At 40.7% G+C, this 27,845-nt stretch overlaps 1 protein-coding gene across 2 annotated transcripts; it reads right to left on the reverse strand.

The window, feature by feature from the left end:
- Nucleotides 1–1,126: 1,126 nt before the first annotated feature.
- ints1 (integrator complex subunit 1) lies at nt 1,127–27,111 on the reverse strand. 2 transcript variants are annotated; one of them, XM_071517855.1, is made up of 48 exons: nt 27,032–27,111; nt 26,485–26,619; nt 26,072–26,362; nt 25,669–25,865; nt 24,921–25,058; nt 24,639–24,798; nt 24,435–24,540; nt 23,716–23,902; nt 23,070–23,215; nt 22,817–22,958; nt 22,412–22,588; nt 22,209–22,317; nt 21,997–22,117; nt 21,802–21,879; nt 21,526–21,683; nt 20,924–21,020; nt 20,743–20,834; nt 20,578–20,638; nt 20,296–20,493; nt 19,581–19,710; nt 18,523–18,702; nt 18,073–18,222; nt 17,813–17,992; nt 17,572–17,676; nt 16,761–16,928; nt 16,159–16,270; nt 15,906–16,064; nt 15,640–15,786; nt 15,458–15,556; nt 15,007–15,131; nt 13,555–13,809; nt 13,274–13,433; nt 13,057–13,188; nt 12,459–12,627; nt 10,768–10,891; nt 10,528–10,643; nt 10,265–10,352; nt 9,879–10,126; nt 8,158–8,287; nt 5,190–5,323; nt 4,849–5,041; nt 4,587–4,711; nt 4,325–4,434; nt 3,985–4,098; nt 3,824–3,894; nt 3,632–3,723; nt 3,046–3,155; nt 1,127–2,781 (listed from the first exon to the last, which is right to left on the reverse strand). In XM_071517855.1, exons 2-48 carry the CDS (start codon nt 26,537–26,539, stop codon nt 2,666–2,668), a joined length of 6,555 nt encoding a protein of 2,184 aa, XP_071373956.1. In that variant the 5' UTR covers nt 26,540–26,619; nt 27,032–27,111; the 3' UTR covers nt 1,127–2,665. The 2 variants fall into 2 exon arrangements, with proteins under 2 accessions (XP_071373956.1, XP_071373955.1); XM_071517854.1 differs by having other exon boundaries at nt 10,768–10,894.
- Between the last annotated feature and the right edge of the window lie 734 nt (nt 27,112–27,845).

Here is a 27,845-nt window from a genome sequence, read left to right on the forward strand (position 1 = left end):
TAAATATTTATTAAAGGAGTTTTGGGGTCATCATGGGATATCATGGTTTTGAATCCCTCTCATGACCGTTGTCATGTCATTCCTCCTCTCTCCCATCATTCTTCCTGACAAACTAATAGAGCAGAAACACCTGAAACTAATGTTATTCGTACTTTCTGTTGCTTAAACAGGTGAAAGGCGGTTTTCATTTTTGCATTCTTATACTTCACAAAGAAGCAGGCAGCGAACAGGCAGTTTTTCAAAGTTTTGAAGCATTTCCCACTTCTAGCCTCAGTTACTGTATGGCATTTTAAAAGGAAGGAGAGCTGCAGAGAGGCAGCGCTGCCCTCGCTGAGACAGACTGCTCTCAATGGTCCAGTCAGCGCAGCTTATTGAGTGCCTGTTAGTCCTGAATGACAGATTCCACTGACCCACCAGTGTGGGCATGTCTCACCCTCACTGAGGATCCAACCTTCACCATACAGCGGCTTCATCTCCACATTCTCTCATGTAACAAAACACCACCAACAGTCTCTGTGCTGTAAAATGGCCTGCCCACATCACGTCTTCAAAGGGCCCTTTGGTCTGTGTGATTGAACAATTACCGCCATGGTTAATTTACCATAAATAGGAACGTCCACTTTCCTGGTTTACCAGCATGCCTGCACATTGTTTAACTTATCCCTTTGACTCCATCAAGAGGTTTTCAGATGAAGTCAGTGGCACTGGGCAAAACAACTCACACTTTCATGGCAAAATGGTTTCCATCACAGCATGCGCATCATGCCTTTAATTTGTCTGCTACACCCCAGTGAAAAGCAAGCGCACCTATGACAGCTGTTTCCAGTTTTATCAGGATCCAAGAATTATTGGAATGAAATGAAAGGGCACAAGGCCTTGCTCCATTTATTTTTTCCCCATCCGTCTTGTTTGAGGTGCTGAAATATTAATATGAAGGGTAATAATTGGTTCTTGTGAAATTTCCGTGCTTTTACTATACAATTTCAACACTAAACTGCTTTCGAAATTAAGCAGTGATAAAACTTCCACAGTGAATCATTGAGCTACAATAATGCTACAATAATTTGTAGCATCATTCACTTTATAAATAATGAACATAAAATAAAAAAAACTTCCAAAAGCTTTTTTTTATTCAATGCATATCACAGTTGTTTACAGGTGGTATTCAGGTTACGGTGAACAATATGACTGTATTGCACAAGGCTCAAGTAACTTCCATTTCAGCCGTTGAAGGAATTCACAAATACATACAGTGAGTTTCATACGTTATTAGCACAGCAACACATTTTTGTTTTGGCTTCAGACTCTTAATTATTTGAATGTTAAATAAAAAACTGACTCTGAACTTTAAATGCCAATTGTCAATTTCAATTTGAGGGAATTCACAGCCATATAGGATGAACAGTTAAAAAATTACAGCCCTTTGTTTATGGCACACCATTTAGGTGTGCCAATGGTATTATTTTTTATATTTAGGTGAATTCTTAGTGTATTGACTTCTGAAAGTCATAAACATTAGAGACAATTATTGGAGAACAAAAGTGCTACCCTACTGATACCAGAACCTCTACCATGAGATGGGATGATCAAAAACATTTAGATGTTCCAATTAAACTAAAAATGAATTGCACAATTTGCCCTTTAATGATGTCATTTCACATCCAAAATATGAAGCCAAATCTAAAGATTGTGCCACTGTCCAAATACACATGGAGCTCTTTAGCAACTGACAATGTAATTACTTCAAAGTAATGTAATAACTTGTACAAATGTAATTAAAATTTCCCTCTAAAAAGGTTGAAAACGTATTAAAAGTCAATTCATTTTAGGTTCTGCATTCCCCTTTTTTTTTGTTGATACATGTGTAAGTGGATATGTATGCATATAGATGTGTGTCTAAATGCACGTATATGTGCATTAAACTGAATGTTGTACTCGTGTTTCTTTTTATATGCTGTTGCTTTTGTTTGCTTTCTTTTGTACGTCTGCTAACTTTTTGTTTGTTTTGGGTCTTTGGTTTATTTGGACTTTTATCTTTATAAGTATACAAATATATACTCAAAAAGGAGAAAAAGTCACACTGAAGGGAAAATACATGGCTGAAAATGAATGACTGTCCTCTAGCTGTGGGTGCCTCAATGTGACAACAAAGTATATAAAAAAAGTTTATGTAATAAATTAATGATCACATTACATTAACCAGCAACTATTACTCCAAAAGGGGTATAACATTTTTAACTGGTGATGTTATGTATAATAATTATGTGTAATAATGTTGACTAATGTACCAAATGATCAGTTAAAAATATGTTACACCCCTTATGAAGTTATAAATGCTGTAATAATGTGATGTTACTGCATTATCCAGCAATTTACTACATCAACAGGTTTTTATTTGATTTTCAACTAATTTAGAGGGACATTTTATTACATTCTTACAAGTTATTAAATTATCCAGCAGTTATTACACCATCAGTTGCTACAGGCTCAGTGGAGGGTCCTTCAATCAATACAATTTAAGAGCCACAGTTTCCATCAATCTGCCATGATAAAATTACAGAACAGGCTGAGCTAAAGGCATTTAAAAAAAAAAAAGTCTTTCTCTGGAATGCAAAAAATGTAATGACACCGCTTCTAGTCAGATGTGGAGTTGTACTCTTCTTGTTTATGTTGTTGCTTCCATATGAAGGACCTTCATCGACTCTGAGATCATTGAACTGGTGTCAATTTGTCCATAGATGCCCACTAAAAACGCCTTGTGGAGCAAGATGTCTGCATGTTCTGGAGAAAAACAAAAAACGCAGTTACAACACACAGGTATGGATGTGTAACCTACTTTGATTATGGTTACTCAATATACTTCAACAAAACACACATACACCCACAGTTAGGTTGCATGTTTCGCTAAAACGCATTTACCTGCTGAACAATAAGGGGTTGTTGTCTGACTATAATGTAGGATAAGCATAGCAGCTGCTTGCTACCAGTGTCTGTTTCCTACCAAAGCACTGTCACCCAGTATGTGATTAAAGAGTCTATTCCTACCTTGACAGAGAAGCACATATTCTGGAAGATTCCTGAGAGCAGTCTGCACCACGTCAAAGTTACCGCTGCCCATACAGTACATGAAAGTGGGCAGGAAGTCTGTTGCCAGGCTGCGCCAGAGAAAACACACAGTATTACTTACCGACAATACAGTGAAAGGTAGCAAACGAAAGTAGTGCGGTGGCTTCTGGTCAGACAGCCGGAGATCTGTTCCAACCAGCAACTTTCCAAACATGCCTCTTTTTGAAAAACAGAAGTTGACTATTTTTGGCGCATTACTCTAATGTGGAAATTACCTAGACCAGATGCACAAAATCTGAAAAAAACATAATATTTTCATTCATTTCCTATGCCAGTTCTGGTCGGTTAGTTTGGAAAGCTTAGAGTCTCCTTTTTTTCCTTTGGCATTTCACATTACAACATATCACTGAAGCATTAATACCAAAAAACAAAAAACACCAGCAAGATGAAAATCTGTGTCTTTTTCTCTCTCTTTTCTCTCCGCACATGCCGTCGTAGTTCCAGCATGCCTTCCGTAGGTGGCGTGTCTCAAATTGAGAACAGCGTCAGAGTGCTGTGAACTTACCAGGGATTGTTCTGGATACAGCGCAGCGCCAGGCTGAAGGCCATGTTCCGACACAGCTCCTCAGAGGAAGCCATTAGTCTCTGGAGATCGTTCTACAAACAGTAACAAAGGGTGGTGTTAGACATGTTACACAACACAGAGGTACTATACTTGACCTTTTTTTTTTTTTTTTTGCTGTTGTTCATGACTCACAATGAAGTACTGGATGATCTCTGGACTCCTCCTAGACTTCTCATCCACCTCCGTCAACACCTCCAGCACATCTATAGCAGATGGCAGATAAAAATCAGCATAGTGCTCATCGTCATTCTGGATTTGTACATGTGAAATTGCAGAGGCGGTGTGTTAGTTACCCTCGACTGCCTCTCCTCTGGACATCTTTTTCAGGTACAAAGTCATGTCAGCTGCAGTCAGTGACACAGACGCCGATATGTTGACGAGGGGCAGCGAGCCAGCGGACGAGTCGTCTGACAAAAAGGAAAAAACATAAAGAATCATTGAGCAAAATATATGCTTCTGTAGAAATTGTAGTGTTTGTGGAGCCCACAAAGGACATTACAGCAGACGCTCTGTGGGTTTAATGTTTACATACCCAAAATGTAACCATGTAACACGCTTTAAATGTTCTGATGTTTCAGCTACACATGTGCGCACAAGCTTTCAACGCGCTGATTTGGGAGCGGCGCTGCTTACCATCTCTGTCTTCAGCAGTAATCTCCGCAGAAGAGCTCTTCACTGGTAAAGTGAGTCCAGCCAGCAGAGACTTCAGCTGGACCAGGTCTGGGTTTTCTGAGCACAGAGCCCTGGTAGCAGAAACAGCAAAACAAAAGCTCATGTCACCTCTTGAAATTTGTTGCAGTAAGTAATATAAAAAGTAACTCATTCATGGATTCATTTTTTAATTTCGCAAAATGTATCAGTCAAAACATGCATATTGCTGCACTGATAAACTTACTGCAAGATGTCAGAGTGCTTCTGTAGATAGGGAATGGCGGCAGCTGCATCATGGGTAATGTACTTTTGCGTGAACTGGAGAAACTTATTGATGAAGACCAGTGGAGAACGACTCCTCTGAAAGTTCTGCAAGAAGCATGTGGCACAAACATCAATCTTACTGTAGACCTCTGATTTGAAAAACTCATAGAAACAGATATCCATGTCTAAATTCAACCCTAAATCCTCCGGAGTCAGTTTGAAATTATGTGTGAGCCACCCACCTGAAGGACCTTCATGAAGGAGAGAAGGCAGTCTTGCAGTGCCCTCTGGTGGTCGCTGTGGAAAACAAGCGGCTGCAGCAGCTCCAGGATGGCCAGCGCGTTGGTGAAGAACGTCAGGTGGTTTTGCTGCCTAAACTCCCGCAGGTTGAGGTGAATGCGACCGTGTAGGAGACCCGCAATCATGGGCAGGTGTCTGAAAGAACAGAAAGGCAAAAGAGTCAGCAGGCTGAACCCCGCCACTAAGGCAAAAAACATGACTAAGTTTGTAGATTGAACCACAAAAACTGAAAAAATAGGAACATAAATGCCTACTACCTAGTTTTCATTTCTATCTAATTCACCTGAGCAGAAGGACAGGGTGGGACACAGCCAGCTTCCTGCAGGCGAGGTTGGCGTCAGACATTCGGCTCTCAGCAGACTTTGAGTCTCCTGTATCAGCAAGCAATGTGACCAGGCGATGGACCAGGACGTCAAGCTGAGAAAACAAACATAAAGCAAGTAAAGACTCTGTAAAGCCCCACGGCGCATTCATGGTCTTAAGTAATGCATTTCCAATAGTATAAAAAAAAGTTTAAAACACACAAGGGAGATTGTGTTTTCTTTATGTAGTCAGAGATACAGCAGATGGAATAGTTCTTTCTGAATACGAGAAGCGGATTGTGACAGTTGTGTGAAAATTCAAAGCCAAGGTGTGAAGAATCATAGTTGAGGTTAAATTTCCACTAGAACAAAACATTTACTTTCTTTTATTAAGTTGATACGGCACAATAAACATCACACATGATTTGTAGTAAATGATTTTCTCCAGTGCTGTAAATCGTGAACTTCGACACAGCCCAGGTACAGAGGGGTGACGTGTTTGACAACTGATGGACTGGGCTGGATTTGCATCTTGATGCCCATGGTGCCATAGCGACAGTACTGAGGTAAAAAAGACAATAATTTACCACCACCATTAAAGCCACTGGAAAGATGATTAGTAAATGGCCTGTTTTAATATCAGCTGAGTATCTTGTTAACATTCCACCAAGGTAAGAATGACAAAAAGGCCGATTAAAAACGTATATAAAAACGTGATTTCTGAAGTATAAAGGTTTTTTGTTTTTAATCCGTCTAACCTTTTCATTAACCTGTTCCTGATCTGACATGGAAAACCCTCATGGTTACAGTTGCTGGAGACTTAATCTAAAAAAGACTCAACAGTGTGGGGTCAGAAGTGATTTTAAGCATTCTGTGATTCAGTTGCTGCACTATCTTTGTTGCCAAGCAATATTAGCCAAAACTTTCTTTATTGCAGGAACTCTACTGTACACCGGCAGAGTTCAGCAACACCAGCAACAACAGAATATTCTATCAGGAAGTAGAACTGCACAGTATCTACAAATAAATATCACTTTGTGATTATTTGGATACATTTTGTGCAGATCATAAAGAATTATGTATCAGTCTATCAACTAGGCTATGGCCTATTTTTAAAGGTTCCCTCACTGGCTGAAGCATTTAAACTAATACAACTAAACAATACAGAATTAGAAATACCATTTATTGAGCTGGAAATATACACCAACTTTTGTGCCAATATGACTGACTGTGGATGATACGGCCTTTTAAATTTTTCTTTTACCCTCATTAATACCCTCTTCAGGATGAGTGATGTACTCAACAAGAACCAGGGAGGTAGGCCACTATCTTCTGTTGTCTCTAGCATGTTGTGTCTCACAGGAAATTGAGCAAACATGTTTGGTTTAAAAAAAAAAAAAAAAACACACACTTATATCAATTTGCACAAAACCTAAGATACGGATTAATACTTGCTCCAATAGCATACTTTCTAGAAACTTAGCACACTATGTTCTTCCACATTGCCTCTTATTGTTCTTCCACCCACGTTTTATCCTCTATCTACTTCTGCATACTTAACACTCAAAACATTCAAACAAAAGAATCTAAGCAAATCTAAGCCATAACTTTTATACTATACTTATATTTCAAATTATTTTGCAATACACACTAATAGTGGAATGTTCAGAGCAGGTGATGTCTTTAACAGCCACAGAACACTGGCCCCGGTGTGCTGTGCACATACACTGGCACACAAACACTAGGTCTCTCTCTCTCTCTCCCTTCATCTCCTACTACTCCTCCTACTAATGCTACTGCTACTATTACAACTGCTACTACTTTTACTGCTACTATAACTACTACCACTGCAATCACTTCTTCAACTACAACAGCTACTTGAAAACATCTAGGCTACTACTGCAACTACGACTACAAGCACTACTGCAGCTACTATCACTCCTGTGGCAAATACTTCAACCACTACTGTACTACTACTACTAAAAACTACTACCACCTACTTTCACCAAAACAACCACCACTAAACACTTAGCAACCACCTTGTCACCCCTAGCAACCACCTAGCAACACCTCAACAACCATCTAGTAACACCTAGCAGTAGTAACCGTAGCAAATACCTAGCAACACGCTAGCAAACACCTAGCAACCACCTAGTAACACCCTAGCAACCACTAGAATTCGTCTACCAACCGCCTACTCAAAGAGGCCATTGCTTTGTCAGCAAGTACACATGTTTTCTTCACACAACTAATCTGATTTTAGATAGATATTTTCTAATGTTAAACCAAATTCAAAAATATATTATATTATTTATTTTATTTTCTCTGTGTCAAAGTAATTTCGGTAATTTGGCAATTTTAGTAATTTGTAATTATCCAGTATATCATGCCAGTAAAATTAGGGCGAAAAAAAATCAGTTCCAGTTATGGATAAGAATTCCTGGGGCAGCTGGATATAGACTGTCCATAAACTCACTGAGGTATGCATGTTTAAACAAGAGGCACTTGAGCTGCCTAATGTCTTGCCATAATTACCATGATATATTAAACATAACAACTTATGCTAATTAGGTAATTAATTAGGCTAATTAAAGCATTAATTATCAAATATTTCTATGTCAACATACTTGTCCTCACATAACACACAGGCGGTATTATTATAGTACCTTCAAGAAAATCAGTTTTTCCTCATTAATATGCAAATGTATGCATCAAGGAGCTCCAATATCAGATCATCTACTCTATAGGGGGAACCTGTGGTGTGAGCCTGAAGTTTCGTTCATGTATTGTTCTTGAATTATTGTGTTCACACGAATGAGTCTACACACAGACAGACGGACAGACAGATGCCATCGTACCGTGGTGGAGGGACATAAAAATGCAGATGTCACTTTCATTCTGGAGTTGGCAAGAACTATGTAGTCTGTGAAACATGCAAGAAAGCTTTACCTTGCAGCTGCTGCCGTCTGCAGCCCCCCCGCTGCTGAAGGTGGTGTCAGGCAGGGTCACATGCTGGATGACCTCAGGGAAGTGCAGGTAGATCTGGAGCAGCAGGTTCTGGCACCGCTTACTCATTGCACTGAAAGAAAACACAAAAGTAGATGCTATAGTTTAGGGAGAAGCCACCAACTACAGGAATTTAACACTCACTTTAACAATTTACATGTTATTAGCTTAGGACTGTTCAATTGTTATTTGTGAATATGACCTATTCCCGCGTAAAGCTAGCAGCTTAGTAACAAAATAATCAAGACTCTAATCCCTGATGTCATTGAGTTGTGTAGCCTGGAGCCGTTTTATTGACAGTGACTGGTTGGCTGATTTTGTGGACCCACAGAAAGTTTGTTAGAGCTTTTACACCCAAGTGAGCTTTACTGCATAGCGGTACTAATGTTGTAAAGCAGATAATGTTCCCACGTTCCCAGAAAATTACCCTGGGTATTGTCACAATCACTTCCTCCATCTCTTCCAACTGATTATCAATAGAGCAGTATATTGATATGAGATCACAGATTAGGGAGCATGACAAAGCATTTCACTATCGTCTATAAAGGGACAGTAGTTGATGTTCATTAATCCAAACTGAGCACATTGAATAACGTATTTGAATAATGAAATTCAGAGGTATTCCCTTTCAAGTCACTGCGGTTTCATAAAATCCTCTTACTAGCTAAGGCTCTTGTCAGGCTCAAATGATGCACCCTCTACAAACTAAAGAGTTTATTACAGCAATGCCTTAAGCAAATCACAACGACCTTGACCAAGAGTAAAGATTCCACTCCTTGTTCAATAGTTGATGTGTAATTGGAATAAACACCAGCTTATCTGGCAGTGAGCTTTTGTAAGAAGAATGCTTAACATACAATCGAGTGTTTATTCAACACAAGGCCAAACCCTTTACTTTCAACATGTTTTTTATCCAACCATGTTTTCAGTAGCAACCATTTTACCAGACAGCTTAGCTGTACTTAAAATATTGTAATTCGGAAGCTAATTTTGCTTGACCTTGGCCAAAGTTTCCTCATTAAAGTGGTTTAATAACCAGAGACATATTCATGAAAGGAGGTTTTGCCTCCACAAAGAGTTGCACCCTGATCTCTGACAGCTAAGTCAGAGCAGGAATTCACAACACAGGCAAGTTTAGAGCTTCAGCCTTAATCCTCTTGGCTTCATTATAATACACTGAGCTTTTAAAGAGATCACAGTACAGACGACTTCTGCTGGTTTTAATTTCACACCAATAGACCTAATTATCGAGTTTTCCCTGGTCCACAGCATTGTGGCTGACAGAGGAAGTCTGAAAAGTTCATCTGCACTGAGAAGGAAAATCTAGTGTGATTTACCCCAAGTTTATCAGCGCACCATAACAGGAAAAAAAGACATTCAGTATTCGGGCTAATTAGAAAGAACAAAACAATGTGTCGGACTGGATGGCCTGTGGGCATTTTGGTGAACTTTGTAGGACAAGATATGTTGAGCGTATGTGTCTTTAACTATGGAGGGACGGGACAGAGGAGAGAGAAGTGGAAAAAAAAGAGACAGCAATACAAAGGTGTCTGTCTAGGATTAGTTAAAACGATGAATTTATGGATATCTATACTCGGTGAGCCACCGGAGCGCCCCCGAATGTATGTATTGTTATACTACCCGACAACTAGTATACAGCTTACCTGTCCTCCCATTTCTTTGTGCAATTGATGAGGTACTCTGAGAGTTTCTTGATGTTTTCCAGGTCTCCGTTGCAGCAGGAGTGAAGCAGGGGAAGCCTGGACTGGATGAGGGAGCAGGAGGCCTGGTCCAGGGTGCTTTTGTCGAGGGGCGAGTCGCGACCATTCAGCTCCGACTCTGATAAAATCAGGTCCACCAGGCTGATGAGCTCCTCCGGGTTCAGCCGCAGCACAAACTTCTCTGTTTTCTTCTGCGGAGACGAAAAGGGAAATGCATGAGGCATCGGCTTCATTAGAATGAACTCCCTCTGACTCTAGATTTATGTCTCATTAAAAATGCAGGGGAAAGTGTGACAACTTGAACTTTGTGTGTGGGCTTTTCATCCTACTTGAGGGATCTTCTGGTCACGTCCTTGCCAGATACGCGGAATGTGGCTGCAAGCCCACAGGAAATCCAGGGCTGATGACGGGTCCAGTCTGACAAACGTTACACATTAAAAAGTACCCATTAAAAAGTAATCTCTCACAGTAGCAAATATTATGCTCAATAAAGTCTCATCAGAACCAGAACAAACTATTGCTGAGTAATTACGTTAATCTATTAAAAGCACACAAGACAGCGACTATGAGAGGTTTTGATAAAATGATCCACCTCTGGTCTCTGCGCTTGCTGAGAAGAGCGCTGATGCACTGCAGGAGGGTCGTCCAGTTCGACTGATGGGTAAGCAAGGCTAACAGGTAGGGTCTGTAGGCAGGGGAGCCTCGTCCCTGAAATGAAGAAACGATGTAAGAAATGATGCATGATCACATTACCAACACCACGCAAACACCGACTTCAGTGTGATAAGGCAAGAGACCTACATCATCTGCTAAGTATCAATGCTTATCCTACCTTGTTGAGGGCAAACAGCAGTTTCTGTTGAAGGTCTGGACACACCGAAGTGACCTCAGGGTCGAGATGTTCCAGCCAATCAACCAGCAACCCAGAACTCAGTCCTGTCTTCGTCACCTCAGAGCTGCTGAAAAAGGTGAAACTGAAAGGTTACCAATGTACAACTTTTAACTATATCTATTGAATTCCTACAGCAAAAAAGATATTGTGCAATACGTCCACTATACATAAGAGCCATAGACCTTCTGCACACTTAGAAATGCTTGGACAAAATTTTTTTTTGGGTTCTTTAAAACCAGAGAATCCACACTTCAAGGGGTTGCAAAAACAATTTACTTTGTGCCACCTCAAACCTGGTTTGGTTGTTTTTCCATCTGCTGTTAGCCCTTCATAATAACTTGTCTGTAACACCATGATACAAATGATCAATTTGAAGTTACTGTTGTGATATGCTTCAGCTCAGACAATAGTAGAATGTTTTCTGCAGTTACAGTAAGATACCAAGATACACCATTTTCTCACAATGCACAGACATAAACAAGAGACTTCATGCATAATTTGTAAACATCTGACAAACAATATTAACAAAAAAATATTTGACCATCCTAACATACAGTAGGTATAGCTGCCCATGTTAATGACTTGTGAGCTTGAGCATAACAAAAGCACACTACAGTAGGCCTATAAGCCAAGTATTCTCATGTGCTATGTTCATGACCATTAAATGGAAAGTCAAAAAATAAAAAATAAACACTGAGGACTGGGACTTCCTGGTCATCTAATTGTGATGGGGTTCTTATTTGCTTTTAGCCGTTATGAACCGTTATGTGAAATCCTTGCTTTCCAAATGCTAGTGTCTATGTTTCCTGCCCAACTCCTTTCCACGCGATATAACCTGAATAATGCAAATATACATTTAATTTAAACTGTGCACTCCCCTGGTAAAGAAGCTTTAGAGATACCCTGCGTGAAATGACACTGTTCTCCGCACAAAAAATAGCACTATTCAGTCCATCTACTTGTACAATGAGATGCCAACCAACAGTGGCCTACATTTGTCAAAGTTCACCTGAACAGTGTTGTTTATGATGATTTTTTGGTGGCTGTGTTGCTGAGATTTTTTTTTACATTTTTTGGTTCTTCTGTTCAGAACAGTACAACTGGGAAATTATTTTTGTTCTTCAGCCCTGGTTTCAGCTGAGGCTGTACACAGTCAATGGTTGCTGAAATATTACACTGTCTATTATGTCATGTGGGCTCACACAGTGCATGAAAACAATCTATCTCTGAAAGAGTAAGTTAATCGGGTGTGTTTAGCCTATTCAGCTATGCTATCAAATCACTTAAATGTGTGAAGTTTTCGAATTGTTTTCAAACTGAGTTAAGAGTGTCCTATTTACAGTAGCTCTCAGTAAGTACTTGCCTCGTTGACAACGTTGCTGTGATTTCATTGTCAAAGTATGTATGATTTTTCCCAACGTGTGAATGTGTGTACAGTCAGTGGAAAGTCGCAAAACCAATCAAAGATTTCCAAGCCAAATCTAATACGAGTCTACAAGCAGGTACAAGGCCACAGACAACAAATGCCGTTTTGCTATTTTTGTCACGGCCAGCCATGTTTGTCATTTAGTCCTTTCAAATATAAATGTTTCTTGCATGACTTGAGAGGGAAATAGAATTGCGGTACTCACTTGTTAGAATCGACTTCCTTTTTCACAGCTCTCTCCTCACTCTCCTGAAGCAGCAGTGAAATCACCATGGCAACAGGGCCAGCTGTCCCATTCTGTGTACCAATAGTCATCAGCAGAGACAGCAGCTCCTCCAAGTAAGGCGACTTCACCTCCATCAGCCCCTGTAACACTGAGAAACAAACAACATGCTTAATAATAGGTTTTGGACTCCGTTATTGCATCCTTGTGTCACCAAGTCAAAAGTTAAATGTGGCAACATCTTTTCTGGCTTAGTGGCAGAATACTGCACATAATGGACATATATGCAAGTTCAAAGAGGTCAAAGCCAGTCACTGCTAAGGCTGGTCTCGTTTGGTATCAAGGAAGACTTCTAAAATGTTATGGTATAATATACAAAAGGGAAAAAAATACAGGGACAGTAAAGAGGCAGAAACAACATAAGCAGGTCTGAGGCTACTGTGCCATACCAGCCACCAGTTCAAAAAGACAACAATACTACGGCTACTGTTATTGCTACAGAGAGTTTTGACACTCAGTTCATACTGAATCAAGGCACATTCACATACACACCATGACACATGTAATAAAGACTTAATACCTTTGCCAATGAGCTCAGCCTCTGCATTACATCTCTCTCCAGCCTTTAGCATTGCAATGACGGCTCTCACTGGCACCTCAGTGTCCCTGCGATACGCCAGAGCCTCAGCCAGGTGGAGGAAACCTGTACGCACTGCAGGACAGAGACGCTCATCACTCATCCTTGAGATACAGTGAATTAATCAGCATCTAAAAAGCTAAGTGGTAGGGCTACTCACCGTCACTGAGCCTGTGTTTGTGAGAATACTGGCCAGCAAAGGATTTGAGCAGCGTCTTTAGTGGCCCTGCCTCCACAGGTGGGTTCTCTAACCAGGTCAACATCTCCACAATGACTTTGAGGAACAGTGAGGAGAAAGCAATGTCCTGGGACACGAGACGCTGATAAGCACAGAAATCAAGCAGGAGAAAGGGGAGGAAGGAAGAAAGAAAGATAAATATTACAATCCAATCATATCTCTGTTTGATGAAATGTAAGTTTCAGATTATCACTATGCCATACCTGGTAGAGATGAAGTTGGCGCATCAGAGGACAGGAGAGGGCGTGGTTGCGGTGCATTGCCATGACGATGGGACCTGCATGGGCAGAGGTGAGCAGGGCTGCTATGGCCTGTAGGAGGCGAATTGCCAACCCGCCCTGCTGAATGTGGCCCTGCTTGGCCCGGATCAGCTCTTTAGCCAGGGCCTGCTGCAAGGCCAGGGAGAGCTGGTTGGGAGGAGGGCCGTGCCAGCGAGCGTCCACCTTTAAGGGGAATATCTGTGGAAGCAGAGGCAACATACAGAGGTCACTCACTGCAAGACCTTAAATCAGTTAGGGAAACAAATCAGTTAACCAGTTAAAGTGATAAGCCACAACATTTTCATATAAATTAATGTCCGTTTGCTACTCTCTATCGCTGATTGAGACATGCAATAGTGATTCAACCTACAGCCAGTTCATGAAAGCTTTTACATTTGATGTTCAAAACACCCAGTGTCAGGTCGGTCTTTTCCAGGAAAAACCCTTTGCTGCACAGGATGTGATACTTTTTTTGTTTCCGGTTTGTTTGGACTAAACAGAAGAACTGGGCAGTTAGCATGAGCAGCGATATTCACTATGGCTGAACAGACAAAGAAAAGAGCGCCACCTACAGAAACTCAAACTTCATCAACAGAAAATCCAAGGAAAAAGTCGTCACAATATTGGAAACACTGTTTGATTGATCAGTGATCTATGGGAAGGGCAGACCAGAAACACCACAGTAGTGATCGCTTAGCACCAAAGATGTTGCCATAATAAGACTACAGGATCTCACGGATTACCCTTTAAGGAGGAAAAAAAATGTTTGCTTTCAAAGCAGATCAAGGGAAATTGAATATTTCAGTTTTTTTAATCTAATCTCGTGTTACCAGTCACTGCTCTCAGAAAGCCTTAACAGGATTGCATTTTCATAGTAATATTCAACTTTCTGACAATTTGTGGCAATTCTCAAATTCTCTCAAATTATCAGCACTGTGTGCATAATATTCAACTTGGTATTATAATGCACAATACAATATTATAATACAGCGCTATATATGTTACAGTTCAGCATTACTTTCACTGTTAAATGACACAAGCTTTAGATGACAGCAGACACAGTGAATTTTGATGTTTCAGCTTTATCTTTCTTGTGCCGTGTTGTGAAATATTTGGAGATGTAACTAAACCTTAACAGCAACCACTCTCTGTCTTTCTATTGCCACTTTCTATTTAGCCGTATTAACCCAGCCTTTAGTCAGGGGGGTGAAAAATACAATAACTTAAATATCTTGTAATTAAAACATGGGATTTTGAACAAAAGATTTCTAACAAGAATGTCAGCACAATGCTGATATATTTTCTAATCACAGATCAATTCAAGCTTTTTACACCATGTTATCAAATCAAGCTAAAAAGAGAAAAAATAAAGAAAAAAGAGCTAAAAGTTCCAACCTGAAGCATCATGCCAGTGAGGTCATCTTCAGGCCCGATCACAGGAATCTGATTGGCTGCCCTCATCTTCACAGAGCTATGGGGGGTTTCCACGGTAACTTTGGACTTACTCACTTCAGAAGAATCTTTAATGGGAGACACAGTTAACACATACAGACTGAGGTGAAGTATTACATAAGACATGCAGGTATAGAAACTACTAAAACTAGCAAATTTAGACTATTTACATAATTTTTGGAGAGATTTTTTTGTCAGCTGTCTTTTGCACACCCCATCCCATGTCAAATTATGTCTAATCATAAACAAATATGTGTTGTTATTGTAAAAAGACATTTGTAAAACCATTATAAGGTTTAGATTACTCAACATAAAGGCAATTCATTAAATGTCTAGTGTCATATATTGGTTTATGTGGCACACAGTCCACCTCTTGGGGGATAAAGACACTGACCTCTGCGTGGAGGCAGAGAGGAACTGAGTAGTGTGTGGAAAGTGTGCCCCCCAGTGGCACCTCGCTCATGCTGCACCTCAACCAGATGGGCCATGTAGTCTGTTGCAGAAGAAACACAAAATGAGATTATACAATTTAAAAAAATTTGTGACAGCAGCAGAATATCTTCAGCAGACTCTTACGCTTGTCCATGATGTTCTGTTCCAGTGTCTGTGGATCATGGGAGACAGCCTGGTCCAGGTACTGCAGTAGTTTACTCATGCTGGATACTGGGATGCCAAAGGACTGCACAAACAGTAGCAGCTGCTGAGGCTCCAGGTCTTGCAAAGCTAGGGGAAATATATAAATTGTATCATAAATAAACAAAAAATCATATATATATATAGATTATATAGCGAGCAACACATTGTCTGTGCATTGTGAAAGTTTTGTACTGTGAAGGTTGTACCTGCATCGACCAATCGTGAAACCTCTGATCGGATCATCCTCAGTTTCAACCAATCAGGCAGCAGAAGAGCCTCCTCTGAGGTGTCAACCAGGAAGGCGGTGGGGAGAGGCTTCTTGTCGGGAAACCAAATGTCCAAAAGAGAGTAGAAGTCACTCTCTCCTGGAAATGACACAGAAATACATAGTACTAAAACGTGTTCTCGCAATCACCTTAAACAATGTAAACGTTGAACTGTAGCAGTAAGCAGGTCTACCTTTGGGCGGCCCCAGAGTCAGCAGGATGACCATGGCATGGACTACCAGGATGTGCATCGTGGCTGTCTCTCCTGTAGTCCAGCGCAGAAACACCTGGTCCTGAGATTCTGACTGGAAAAAAAAAAAGTATTTTTACAATAAACAAACTTTTCATCATGGTTACATTTCCCCATTAAATTTACCATAGTCTTTAAACACAGATTAATCTTCAGTCGCAAAAGAAACTTCCGTTGTAGACTGAAAACATCTTAAAACGTACCACACGATGCCCTCATCGCACTGAATGATTTACCCTCTCTACTCACCACTCACTTTCTTGTTAAAACAAAAAACCCTTCTATCCTCCTTCACTCTTATTCCATTTTTTTTCCTCCTGCAGTCACTCAAACCAGATTGTTTTATGGTCACGGGGGACTAAGGCTCTGATCCTTGCACTAATTTTTGGTTTCTTGTACTTTTGGGGGATATAGGACTTGAAGCTTATTGAACTGTTCCACTCATTGTGAGTCACTCTGGATAAGAGCATCAGCTACATACCTAGCTGTAATGTAAATGATAATGTAGATCAGTTAGTAACGTAAAGTAACTATCCAGTGCTCACCCAGCTGTAGAGGTCCTCTCCCTCCTTGGTCTTCCTCATCCTCCTGATGTAGGAAGAGAAGATGGTGAGGAAAGCAGAGAGCACAGCGTCAGACTCAGGCCTGCAGGAGTGCTTGGAGAACAGGTTGTTCATGATGGTGGAACGCTCCACGATTAGCCGAGCCACATCCTGCAGAGTGCAAAAGAAAAAAAACAGATCAGTCTCAGCTAGGGATGTTCATGAACAATCGATACACAAATGTTTGTTGTTGTGTAATAATCTAGATCAAGTTTGTCGAATGAAACAAATTGACCTATCAGTATATGGTGTGGTGATGAACTCATCTCTAGCAGGCCTTTATTGAAGGGTAACTGCTATATTTCAAATGGCCACAAGAGGGAGACACAGGCTATAGCTAACTGAGGGGGATGTACGTATAGGTCTAAATAAACATTGGAGAAAATGAAGCGAACAAGCTTAATTTCTGTCTGGATGTTCAACATATATCGCTGCGGTCAGTGTCTTATTCTCTTAGGCTCAACTTTTGAAAATATCAGCAATATACAATACTAGACATTCAATTTGTATTATGCTGAATTTCTTCTGTTTCAATTTCTAAGGCTACACATGCCAACTCAATGGGGGAAATCAAGTTTTTTTGTTTGTTTGTTTTTTTATTGTGAAGTAGTTGCACATTTATAACAGATTTGGGTCCAGCAAACATCAATCATTTGTTCATTAACTTGAGTATAAGTCGATGAAGAAAAATCTTTTAAATGTGCATCCCTCGTCTCAGCATTGCTCCATGAAGGTGATGAAAACTTTAGCCTACCAGAGCCAGATCATTATGCGCAGCCTGCTCTTCCACTGGTGCATGCTGGGATAGATAGATGAGATAGGCACTGATCGTCTGTGGATCTGTCTCCATGTGAATAGCCTAGAGACCAACAAACAGACAACACACATGCTTTATATGCAAAGTAACAAATACTTGCTCACTAAAACGTATTAAATAAGTTCACATTTAATGCCAAATACTGACAGGGCAGTTCAGTGTTGGGACAGACACTGACCTGCTGCAGGGCGGTGGACGTCATGCCCCTGACGCTGTCAAACAGGGGAAGCTTCGGCAGGTCTTGCAGCAGCCACTGGTAACCTGGTAAGAGCTCAGCATCTGCAGAGTCTTCCTCCATGGGCTGGTCCCGCTCCTCTCCATCCTTCAGACCTCCTTCACTCAGCACCAAAGACAAACCCTGCACACAAAAGCACAACATAAACACAATGCTAATGCTAATAGAGTTCGTAATGGCGTTTCCAGCTTCCCATACGGTACCTTCATAGCCAGGACTCTCGATGCCACCTGAGAAGAGCTGAGACGACGCAGAAAGTAGTCCAGCACTTCGCATGTTGTCTGTTCGTCAGCCTTAGGACCCAACAACAGATCCTGGAGCCGTCCAAGAAGCTGCCTTTGCTTTTGCTGTCTCTAACAGGAGGAGAAAAAAATATTGATTGATTGATTGGTCAAGACTTAGTTCTCTTTTTTAACCAGCTGCAAATAGCTCAAATGTCCCTAGCCAATAATGAATAGAACTGTAATGCTGGAGCATCAGAATGAAGATGCATTTAGTCACTAATTACGACCTGGTTTGTCTTGATCAAATACTAAAACAAAACTTTAATATAAAAAAAAACTAAAATAAGATCATGGCAGGACAATTTTGTCAAATGCTGTCCATCTAAATAATCAGTTGAACAGTAAGCTATGACGCTTAAACCAACATACTTGTCTTTTCTTGGCCTTCTGCTCTTTGCTCTCTCCTTCGTCTTCATCCTCAATAGGCAGGCTGTCATCCGCAGCATCGTGGAGAAGGAATTCACACAGGCACTGCACGGGCAGCACATCCAAGGACCCCTCGCTGGACTGGACCAAGTCAGCCAGCCATGGCATGGACTGAGAGGACGCCTGTGGAGGAGAGAGAATGCACCGCAGCTGTAGAACCTAACCTGAGCCTGTTTCACAAAGAACAGTGTAATAGTTTTTGTGATCTGAGACAGAATCCCCATGTTGAAGCCAACTCGGAGAACACGGCTGTCACCAAAGCTTGTTAAGTTTGAGTGGGTCAGAGTCAGTCTTTGAGCCGTCTCAGACATCCAGCGATTTTCAAACGCGTTTGATTTTGTCTGCAACGCTCTTGTAGTGTGATGTGTAAAGACAAGTTTTGAGAACAGTGAGCAGCAATATCCAAAGAGAGGTCGCTATGAACATCAAACAATGCAGTGTCTAGCTATTTTGATTGGACTTTGATTAGACTCTCTCTACAGAAAAAGACAACCCATGGTGCCCACATTTAATCAAGCCATTCCCCCGGCATTTAACCTTCTTTTTTCCTTTTTCCACATACCTGATTGTACACACATTAAGTGATGTGAGCTGCTCTTCCCTCCCAAAATCCATTTTAGCACAATCAGGTGAAAAACAAAGTCACATTTTGCATTTGTTTTCTCTAGACAGCAAGGTATCCGTCACAACCAAATCCAAGAGCAGAACCTTTTAATATGTGACCAATCCTCTGTGCCACATCATTTAGTGAGCACACCGCTATGTCTATGAGACAAGAAACTACATGAAAGAAGGTTGTATATATAAAAGCTATTGTAATCTTGCATGAAGCCAGTTCTTCTGCAGAAAAACTCAGGTCTTTGTTGCCAATAAAGATCTTCATATTATACCATTGAGAAAAGATTCTTTTGTCTCCTGGGGAAACCACGACATGAGCAGCAAAGAGATCGTTTTTAGGTTTTTGGGTTTTTGACAGTCGTGTAGAGTGCGCCCGACAGTACCTGTCTCTGGATGATGTTGAGCAGGAAGTCTGGGTTGCGGCTGCGGCAGAGGAGATGGCCCAGGCGCAGAGACTGGTTGAGGGTTTTCACCTGCTCCTGGACCGCAGGTGGAGGTCGACGAGGAGGCCCCCTGGAACACAAGACAAAAACACATGAGTCCACCTTAAAGTCACGCGACAAAACAATTTAATAGTGTTTCAAGATTTTAAAAGCTCAAGTGCTGATATAAGATTAGTGACCAGGCACCCTTGATCACTTTCTACATTATGGTCTCAACTTTATTTTATAGTTGTACTAGTTTCACATAACTGTATGCTGCATAAAAATTAGAATGGACTCAAACTGAGATCTCACAAGTTAGTAGTGTTTTTCTACATAATACTACTAGTCTCTCTCAACTTATTACAGGGTGATCTAACTAAATTAAATCAAACAGGATGAAAATATTACTTATTAGCCTATTTTTCATTCACATAGTAGGCTGGCGGGCATATTGTTTAAAATCTTGCAAAATGAAAAGACTGTCAAAAGAGACAGAGAAAATGAAGGCTCCATTGGTCAATTTTGCACATATAAATACTGTTTTCCAGCCAAGTAAACAATTCAAAAATGTCTGCTTTATAATCACAAATTCATCACACTAAGATAGATTTACGTTAAATCATGTGCATAAGGTAATTCCCCTTAGAGGCACAGTGTGCCCCAAGTCTCTTACTGTGGGTCCAGACTGGTGAGCTGGGACAACAGCAAGCTGTTGCTTTCTGTGATGGTCTGTTTGGTGGAAGCTGCTGCCAAGTGGCTCTCAAAGGCCAAGATTTCTTGTTTCTCCCTTTGGGAGATCTGCAGCTCCCGGTTGATCATCTCCGTCTTTGTGTCCTCATCCGCAATGGTGCAAGGAGGGTAGGAATAGTTACTATAAGGCACAGAGATATGTAGGTTAGTTGTTAAGTCTTATAACTTTGGAATTAGTTTATCGCATGTGATAATCTTTACTTACTTTGTCATAACCATCTCCATGAGCATTTTCAGTGTGGGATAGCCATCCCACGCAGCCAAACCTAAAGGAAAAAAATGTCAGACATTAGTTGTTGAAAATATTTTGTGGCTTTGAATATAGACAATTACTGTTATGTAGGTATGCATAGAAAACCGACTGTCATACCTATCTTCTGTGGATTGAATGCAGCCACCACAAGCAACAGAAGCCATGCCTTCCAATACAGCGTGGATATAGCCAAATTTGGCGGCTGATACCTTCAACAGGAACAGTTATTTGTTATTTTAAAATACCAACTGCATAGTCTATACATGTTTTAAAATACCAGTAGAGACATGTGAAGTACCCTGCAGGCAGCTGAATGTTCTCTGGGTGGTGGTATGTACACAGGTTCAGCACTGCGTCGATGAGCTGGATCCTCTCCACTCTCAAAACATCTAGATCTGTTGAACAAGAAAGAGTCGGTCAGCTCTACAGCTTCCTCTTCACTTTATAGAACATTTTCACTTTTCTTCATTTGGAGCCCAATACCAGCTTGTGAAGAGTCAACTGCTAACTACTGGCTGCTCCAGCTATCCGTATTGATGTTGTGAACTTCCTTTCATTTTGAAAATGTAGTACAAATCATTAAAAAAAACATATATACTACCAGTCAAAAGTTTCGAGACACCTCATTGAATGTACTATGTTTTTCATTATCTTAAAGCCATTTTGATCTAAAGGCATATTTAAAGAATCTAAAATAAAAGATAGTTTCGATTTGTTTAACACTTTTTTGGTCACTGCAGAATTCCATTTGTGTTATTTCACAGTTTTGATGTCTAAATAAAGAAAAATGTGTCTCAAAACTTGAAAGTTGATTGCTCATTATAGGGAGTCACACATATATAGCTTTATATGAGAACACAAACAGTTCACATTTAAGAGCCCAAGTAGCTCTTCACACACCATCAGATTGAACTCCAGCTGCCCTCTTAACCAGGTGATCTGCAAGCTCCATGGCATCAGCTGGGCCCAGGGGCAAATCACGCGACAGCCCAATCACCAGAATGCGCATCAGCGTGTCCTCCAGCAGGGGCACCTCAGAGCAGAGGCGAAGGAAGAAACTGGGGAAATTAAAAAACATCTTTGTAAAACTCAAAATGCCACAGGCAGTCAGACAATCAGAGCAAAAAAAATGTCAATTCTTTTTTTTTTTTTTTATATATATTGGGGTAGGCTTACTTTCTGTCGCTCTCAGGTGGCCAGTTGTCCCACTTGTAATAGGTCTCAGGTTGCTCTGTGAAAAGCACTTTGTGAAGGCTAGGGACATGGGAAAAGAGAGATGAGATACATCATGCATAATGTGAGTAGCTCATAATATGATTACCTCATGCAATTTGAATTATAGAAACTGCTCAGATACGGGCTGATACTCACCAGTGGACGTAGTCTTTTGCGCCAACTTTGCTGATAGTGGGAACCACGGTGTGAAGCCACCACACAGCGTCTCTCTGGATGGCAGCTATCTGATTCTGAAACGACCTCAGGACCTCCAGATCTGAAACAAACCAGGCAGATGTTCAAGGCAACTGTACACATCCACTCTATGGTTAACAAATATGGCATGTGAATAAATACAAAGCACTCACTCTTCTTCTCTCCTTTGTCCCATGCAATGCCAGCTTCTTTGACCTGGGCAGTGATGCCCAGCATCATGGAGACAGTTAGCAAATCTGTCACCTGGATAACAAAACGCTCCTATGGGAGAGACAAGGAAAACAGTTCAGACCCAAATGTAAATACCTTAAGATTACAGCTGAAATGGGTCTGAGAGATTTCCGTATGCACTTACTTTGAACTCCATGTCCACATAGGTGGCCTCCTTTCTCTCCTGCATTAAACCCAAGCAGAAGGACTGGAAGTTGATCTCATGCTTGGTCTGTTTGATGATCTCTCTCAGCAGCGCTCGGGAGGCACGGAGGTAATCATCTTTATTTGTTAGTAGGTCCTGGAACACCATGGCCAAGAACTGGAGAGAGGGCGGGAGAAGGGAACAACACTGAATTTGAGTAAACAATGTAAGCAAAGTATGGAATAGCAAAAAAAAAAACACAACAAAAACAAAAACAAACTAGCATCTTTTCTAGACTTCTCATGATAAAAAGGTAATATTATCTCCAAATGACTATCTGTATAAGCAATTCTAAGATGTCTTCTTTTCCCCAGACACAAATGTCAGAGTAGAGACTAGTTTCACCTTTGGAGCCTGCTCTGGGCTGTGCTGCAGCACTGTGTGGAGGACTTGCATGTTGTTGGGATTCCTGGCATTGGACAGCTCATTGAAGATCACCAGCTTCACCATGGTGCCCAAGTTGTCTCTGTGTGCATTTAGCAGCTCCCTGGAGAATCACACCCAAGGTAACAGTTACTGCAAGTCACTGAGTGTAACATTAAGATAGAAAAAAAAAAAAAAATCATTGATGACTACACACAAAAGGGACTTGACACACCTGACACAGAGCATGTAGTGATTAAGGAGGACTTTGGGTTTTAGCCGGATCTTGATCAGGTTGGAGATCACCTCCATGTCATCTGCCCCATGGGTGTTGCAGTTCATACACAGAGACATGAGAAGGTCTTGAGCTGGTCGAGTCAGCTGTAGACACAGAAACGAAGGAACCAATGAAACAATCTCATTCCTATCCTAATACTTCAAATTAATTATAACGATCAAACTATTCATGCTCATTTTACATTTTTCAGCAAGAAAACACAGATTTAGGAGAGAGGTAAAAGAAACGACAAAGGAGTTACACTGGACATATTTAACTGTTAGCTTAAGATGCTAACAAAGCAACATGTTTATCAGAACAGAATACACTGACTAAGGTATCATTTTCATGGGAAATATTAAAATTGACCTATGTTTAGTGAAACCGTTTCTGAAAATTTTGATTTGCATATGTTTTATTTTAATACAATTTGCAGACAGAAAATAGCACCTGAAGAAACACTATGGTTGAAACACCAGTTCCAAAGAACAGTTTCTTAAAAGCAGTACCTCAGAACACTAGTTTAAAGTGAGATATGAAGTAAGACATTGCAGGTGTTTGTGTTTATCTAAAGAGGTTATCCCCTGTGTGTTACGCCTCTCACCTTTGGGTTCTGGAGCCACATCTCAAGCCTCTGCACAGCCATGAGTCGTGCCTCCTTGTAGCCGCAGGTGGCTGTGAGCAGACGCAGAAGGTTTCGGGACACGTTGTCCATCGGCTGCCTGCGGTTCAGCTGATCCCTGAGGACGTCCAGCACATAGTCTTCCACGCTCTCAGCCAGTTCCTCATACCTACAGTGTACCAGAGGGTAAGACAAAAGAGAAAATGATCCATCATTTGCTAGGAATGAAAATATTCCAATAACGCAAATGTGTGACTCATCTGCTGTAAGATAAAGGATTAGAGCCGCTCTGACTGAGGTTATAAAGAACAGCTTTCATGTGTTTCAGTTCGCCTTTTGTATTGTTATTTAAAGATTACTCTTGCAGGATCTTGATATCATTGTGAAATTAATTCAGTGCTGTGATCTACAGCCCCTTTGAACAGGGGAACACACAGGAAAATCAAATGAAAGCATAAAAAGCAAGTAATCAGGATTTGTAACAGCGGGTCACAATTTTTTTGCTAACTTTAGCATGTTTTATCATAGCTATTTTCATAATGATAGATTAATTAAAAATCTAAATCCTATATCTGGGATAAAAATGAAAATCTGATTTATAGTCTCAATTATATCTAGGACTAAAATGGCAAATCTGGCAACTTCAGTCAGTGTTCATTCGCCTCCAGCATCCCTCACATCTATATGGGTCATTTTTATACCTCGGCATAACCTGCCCATCGTCCTCAGGACTCAGTTTCTCCTCTGCTATCAGCAATTCAGTCTGGCTGTCATCCTCGTCTGGGGTTGAGGGATGAGGGCTGCTTCCTGGAAACCAAACATTTAAGGCAGCATAATCAATCACCATTCATCTCCTGTATGAACTAACTTTTGCCCCACTAAGCCAGAGTGCCTTGTCAATGTACCTGCACTGAGATCTCCACCAGAGCGCCCAGTGTCAGCCTGCAGTAGCATACTCTTTGGGGGCATCTTGGTGCCAAAAGCAGTCTGGATGTTGTCAACAAAATTCTTACAATGAGAACTGTCCACCCAGATTCTTTCCCCCAGAGAGTCCTCAATGTACACCTGGAAATACAACATTTTACATTGAGACAAATTTCACACAGTTCATTATATATGGCTAAAATGCAGCATCACAAAAAGGAATAACCAAAAATGTATTTGTATTTTTTTAGGCAGGTTCTCACTTTGACAAAGATCTCAGGCCAGTTCTCGTCCTCCTCGTAGGCGGCCATCAGCAGATTGCAAGCAAGTACAGAAACGAGGCTGTTGCCCTTTGCTTTGAAGTTGATAGAAGCATCCCGACGCAGGAGGCTGCACAAGGCCTGGTGACAGAGGGTGACAGGAAGAAAGTCATTAAAAATCAACTTCCAAAATCTGTGAGGTTCACCATAAGACATTATGACAGTGATGCTCAAAGTTGGAAACTGCTGAAAGAGTTTTTAGTTTCTGTGGGAAACATTTAATTGCAAAGCACATTTCCTTAGCAGGGTCAACAACATCTGTAGTCGATACCAAAAGTGTAATTGGAAGAGTTTGAGAGTTGAAATTCAACAACTCCAACCACTATTTCATTTTTTATTCTAGGGATTCTGTTTTTAACAAACTCTCCAATTAGTTCTCAAGGATGCAGAATTAAATCTATACAAGCATATTGACCCAAGACGTTTTTAAGTTTCTGCTGATTAACCATTAACAAATTGAAATCAAAGCATGGTGGAATGCAAATTATTAAATCAATGACTAATACATGGCTAGTTCGATATTTTCCTTGTTTGCATATTTCAAAACTATCCAACTCTGCCATTTTGTGAATAAAAATTAGTATTTAAAACAAATCCCCAAAAAATAGTATATTACATTTATTGGATCCCTGTCATTTTCCCCCTAGGCTAAACTATTTGAGCATCACTGCATTGTAGTGTTAATTCTTACCTCAATAATTCCTTCAGTGGCAAATACATTGGGCTTGATTTTGGCCAGGAACATGAGACTGAGGTACAGTGTGATGTCAGGCTTGGCCCGGTTCATCTTGAGCTGTTTGACTGCTCCACACAGCAGTCCCTCAATGCGATCATCATTTCCTTCAGACTCTGCAGCCTCAATCTCATCCAGCAGCACTGCAGGTGGAACTATCATAAAAAAAGAGAGATTTTTAACTCTCCTTGCAAACCACAAGCTTGTAGATTAGACAGCATAGCATTCTTCCTATCTTTAAAAAGATCTGAGGTAGTATTTCAATATGCCAAAGCAACTCCACATTCAGATAAACAGAGTTCTGGTGCATTTAAACCTTTTATTGTCTTTCACAAAAGTAGACAAAAAGCCATGGATTTACCTTCAATAGGTACCACTGATGGCTCCTTAATGGAGGGTGATATTGCCCTCTTGTCCACAGCTGCAACATCAGCGAGTCGTCCCAGGGCGCTCACTGGAGGGGTGGAGGACAGTTTGGGACGCTTGGTTAGGCTGGACAGACCCGATGAGGAGGGCAGAGCGGAGGAAGTCTCTCTCTTACGGTCAGCAGGTAAACCTGTGGATGCTGGCTTCAGGAGGACCGCAGGTGCTTTGGACTCTCCACCTTGACTTTTTGATCCTAGAGCTATGAAATCTCCTGGGGGAGGATGGCCTGGCAAGAGGACATTACAGTTAATTATGATTTTCTTATGCTTAGTTCGCGACTATTATCAATATGATCTGACTGAAATGACATCAAGACGTATCTAGGATTGTCTAATTAACGATACATACCTGATGGTTTGGCAGCACTAGGGCGCCTGAGTGTTGTTGGCTTTGGACGATTCATCGTTACTAAGTGGCACAACTCAAAATCAGACTCAGGACAAGTTGAGCAGGTGACATTACCAGGCTTAGACAACTCTGTGCCTGAGGAAAAGACGGAGAAACATTAGCTAGCAGAATTAGCAAACGTAAACACACAAACTGAGCGTAACATAGCTAGCTAACAGCTAAAGCTAATATGTCGAACTAAACATTATGGCTAGTAGATTGAGATATCTTGTTAGCAAAAGTAAAATGGCATTAAGCGTTACAACACAAAAGTAGCAAGAACACTGTGTTCTATCTCAAGTGACAGACTACGGCAGCCAAAACATGTCGTTACTGAAATGTGTGCTACAATCAATGAATAAGGATAGCTAACAACTCTAACATGAACAATGATAACGTTAGCGATTAAACGTCTTAGTGATAGCAACTTTAGCTAATGCTACCAAGCGTTAGCACTGACAATGAACTCATTAGCCATAAAATAAATAAACGATTCAAGGTGGCTTACGTGTTTTTTCAGTTTCATAAAACTAATTGTGGTTAGCCTGAATGCTGCACTTCAAATTAGCTATCAAAGCTAACAGATTGTGCCATGACGGCTTCTTCTTCTTTGAGTTTGAAGGGTTCGCCAATCAAAATGAAAGTGCATACCGCCACCTACTGTCACTAGGTAACAGTTACAGAAATACAAAATTAAAAGTCTGCCTTTCTTCTTCTTCTTCTTCTTCTAATGATAATAATGATTAAAAAAAATAGATAATTTACACCCCACTCCTTCAGACTAATCCAGTCTACTGACCATCCTTGAGCCTAAAATGAGAAGAATGCCTGCTCTGCTTCAGTTTAGCCCCCTTCTCCCGTATTTAACCGCTCTCTCCTTATTCATGTGTGGACACTGTTGATTTGATCTATGATTTGCCACTGTAGACACTTTGGTTGTTCTTCCCTTGGATGACAATTCTTCACTCTATCTCTTCCACATCTATCAGAAATAGTAGAAGCAACAAGTCCATATTCCTGACACCTATAGTGGAGATCTTACATACAATGTTATCCTACTCACAGACCCCAGCTCTCCAGTCACTTTTACAGGGCTGGAAGGTGTGTGTATGACCACTCTGTACGCAAAAACTTTTAATAATACATGGTGTAATAAGCCTGTAATTAACAGAATAATAGATGAATAATATATGGGTGATATGCAAACATTTGGTTCCAAAAGATGCCCTTTACACAGATTACCATCCATGAGATTAATTATTTGCACCACTCATCCATTTTCTAATTATTCCATTATCCATTTTCTATTTTAGATATTTATA

Source organism: Centroberyx affinis, unplaced genomic scaffold, assembly GCF_046629955.1.
Source record: "Centroberyx affinis isolate AG114_WGS23_722 - 3 ecotype Tasmania unplaced genomic scaffold, CSIRO-AGI_Caff_v1 ptg000532l_1, whole genome shotgun sequence".
NCBI lineage: Eukaryota > Metazoa > Chordata > Actinopteri > Beryciformes > Berycidae > Centroberyx > Centroberyx affinis.

Coding starts and splice junctions, on each gene's coding strand:
- ints1 (XM_071517854.1), bottom strand. CDS start 26,539: ATGAATCGTCCAAAGCCAACAACACTCAGGCGCCCTAGTGCTGCCAAA. Junction 23,903..24,434: donor GATGGGCAGGTTATGCCGAG/GTATAAAAATGA, acceptor GGTACACTGTAG/GTATGAGGAACTGGCTGAGA. Junction 22,959..23,069: donor CACTACATGCTCTGTGTCAG/GTGTGTCAAGTC, acceptor GTGATTCTCCAG/GGAGCTGCTAAATGCACACA.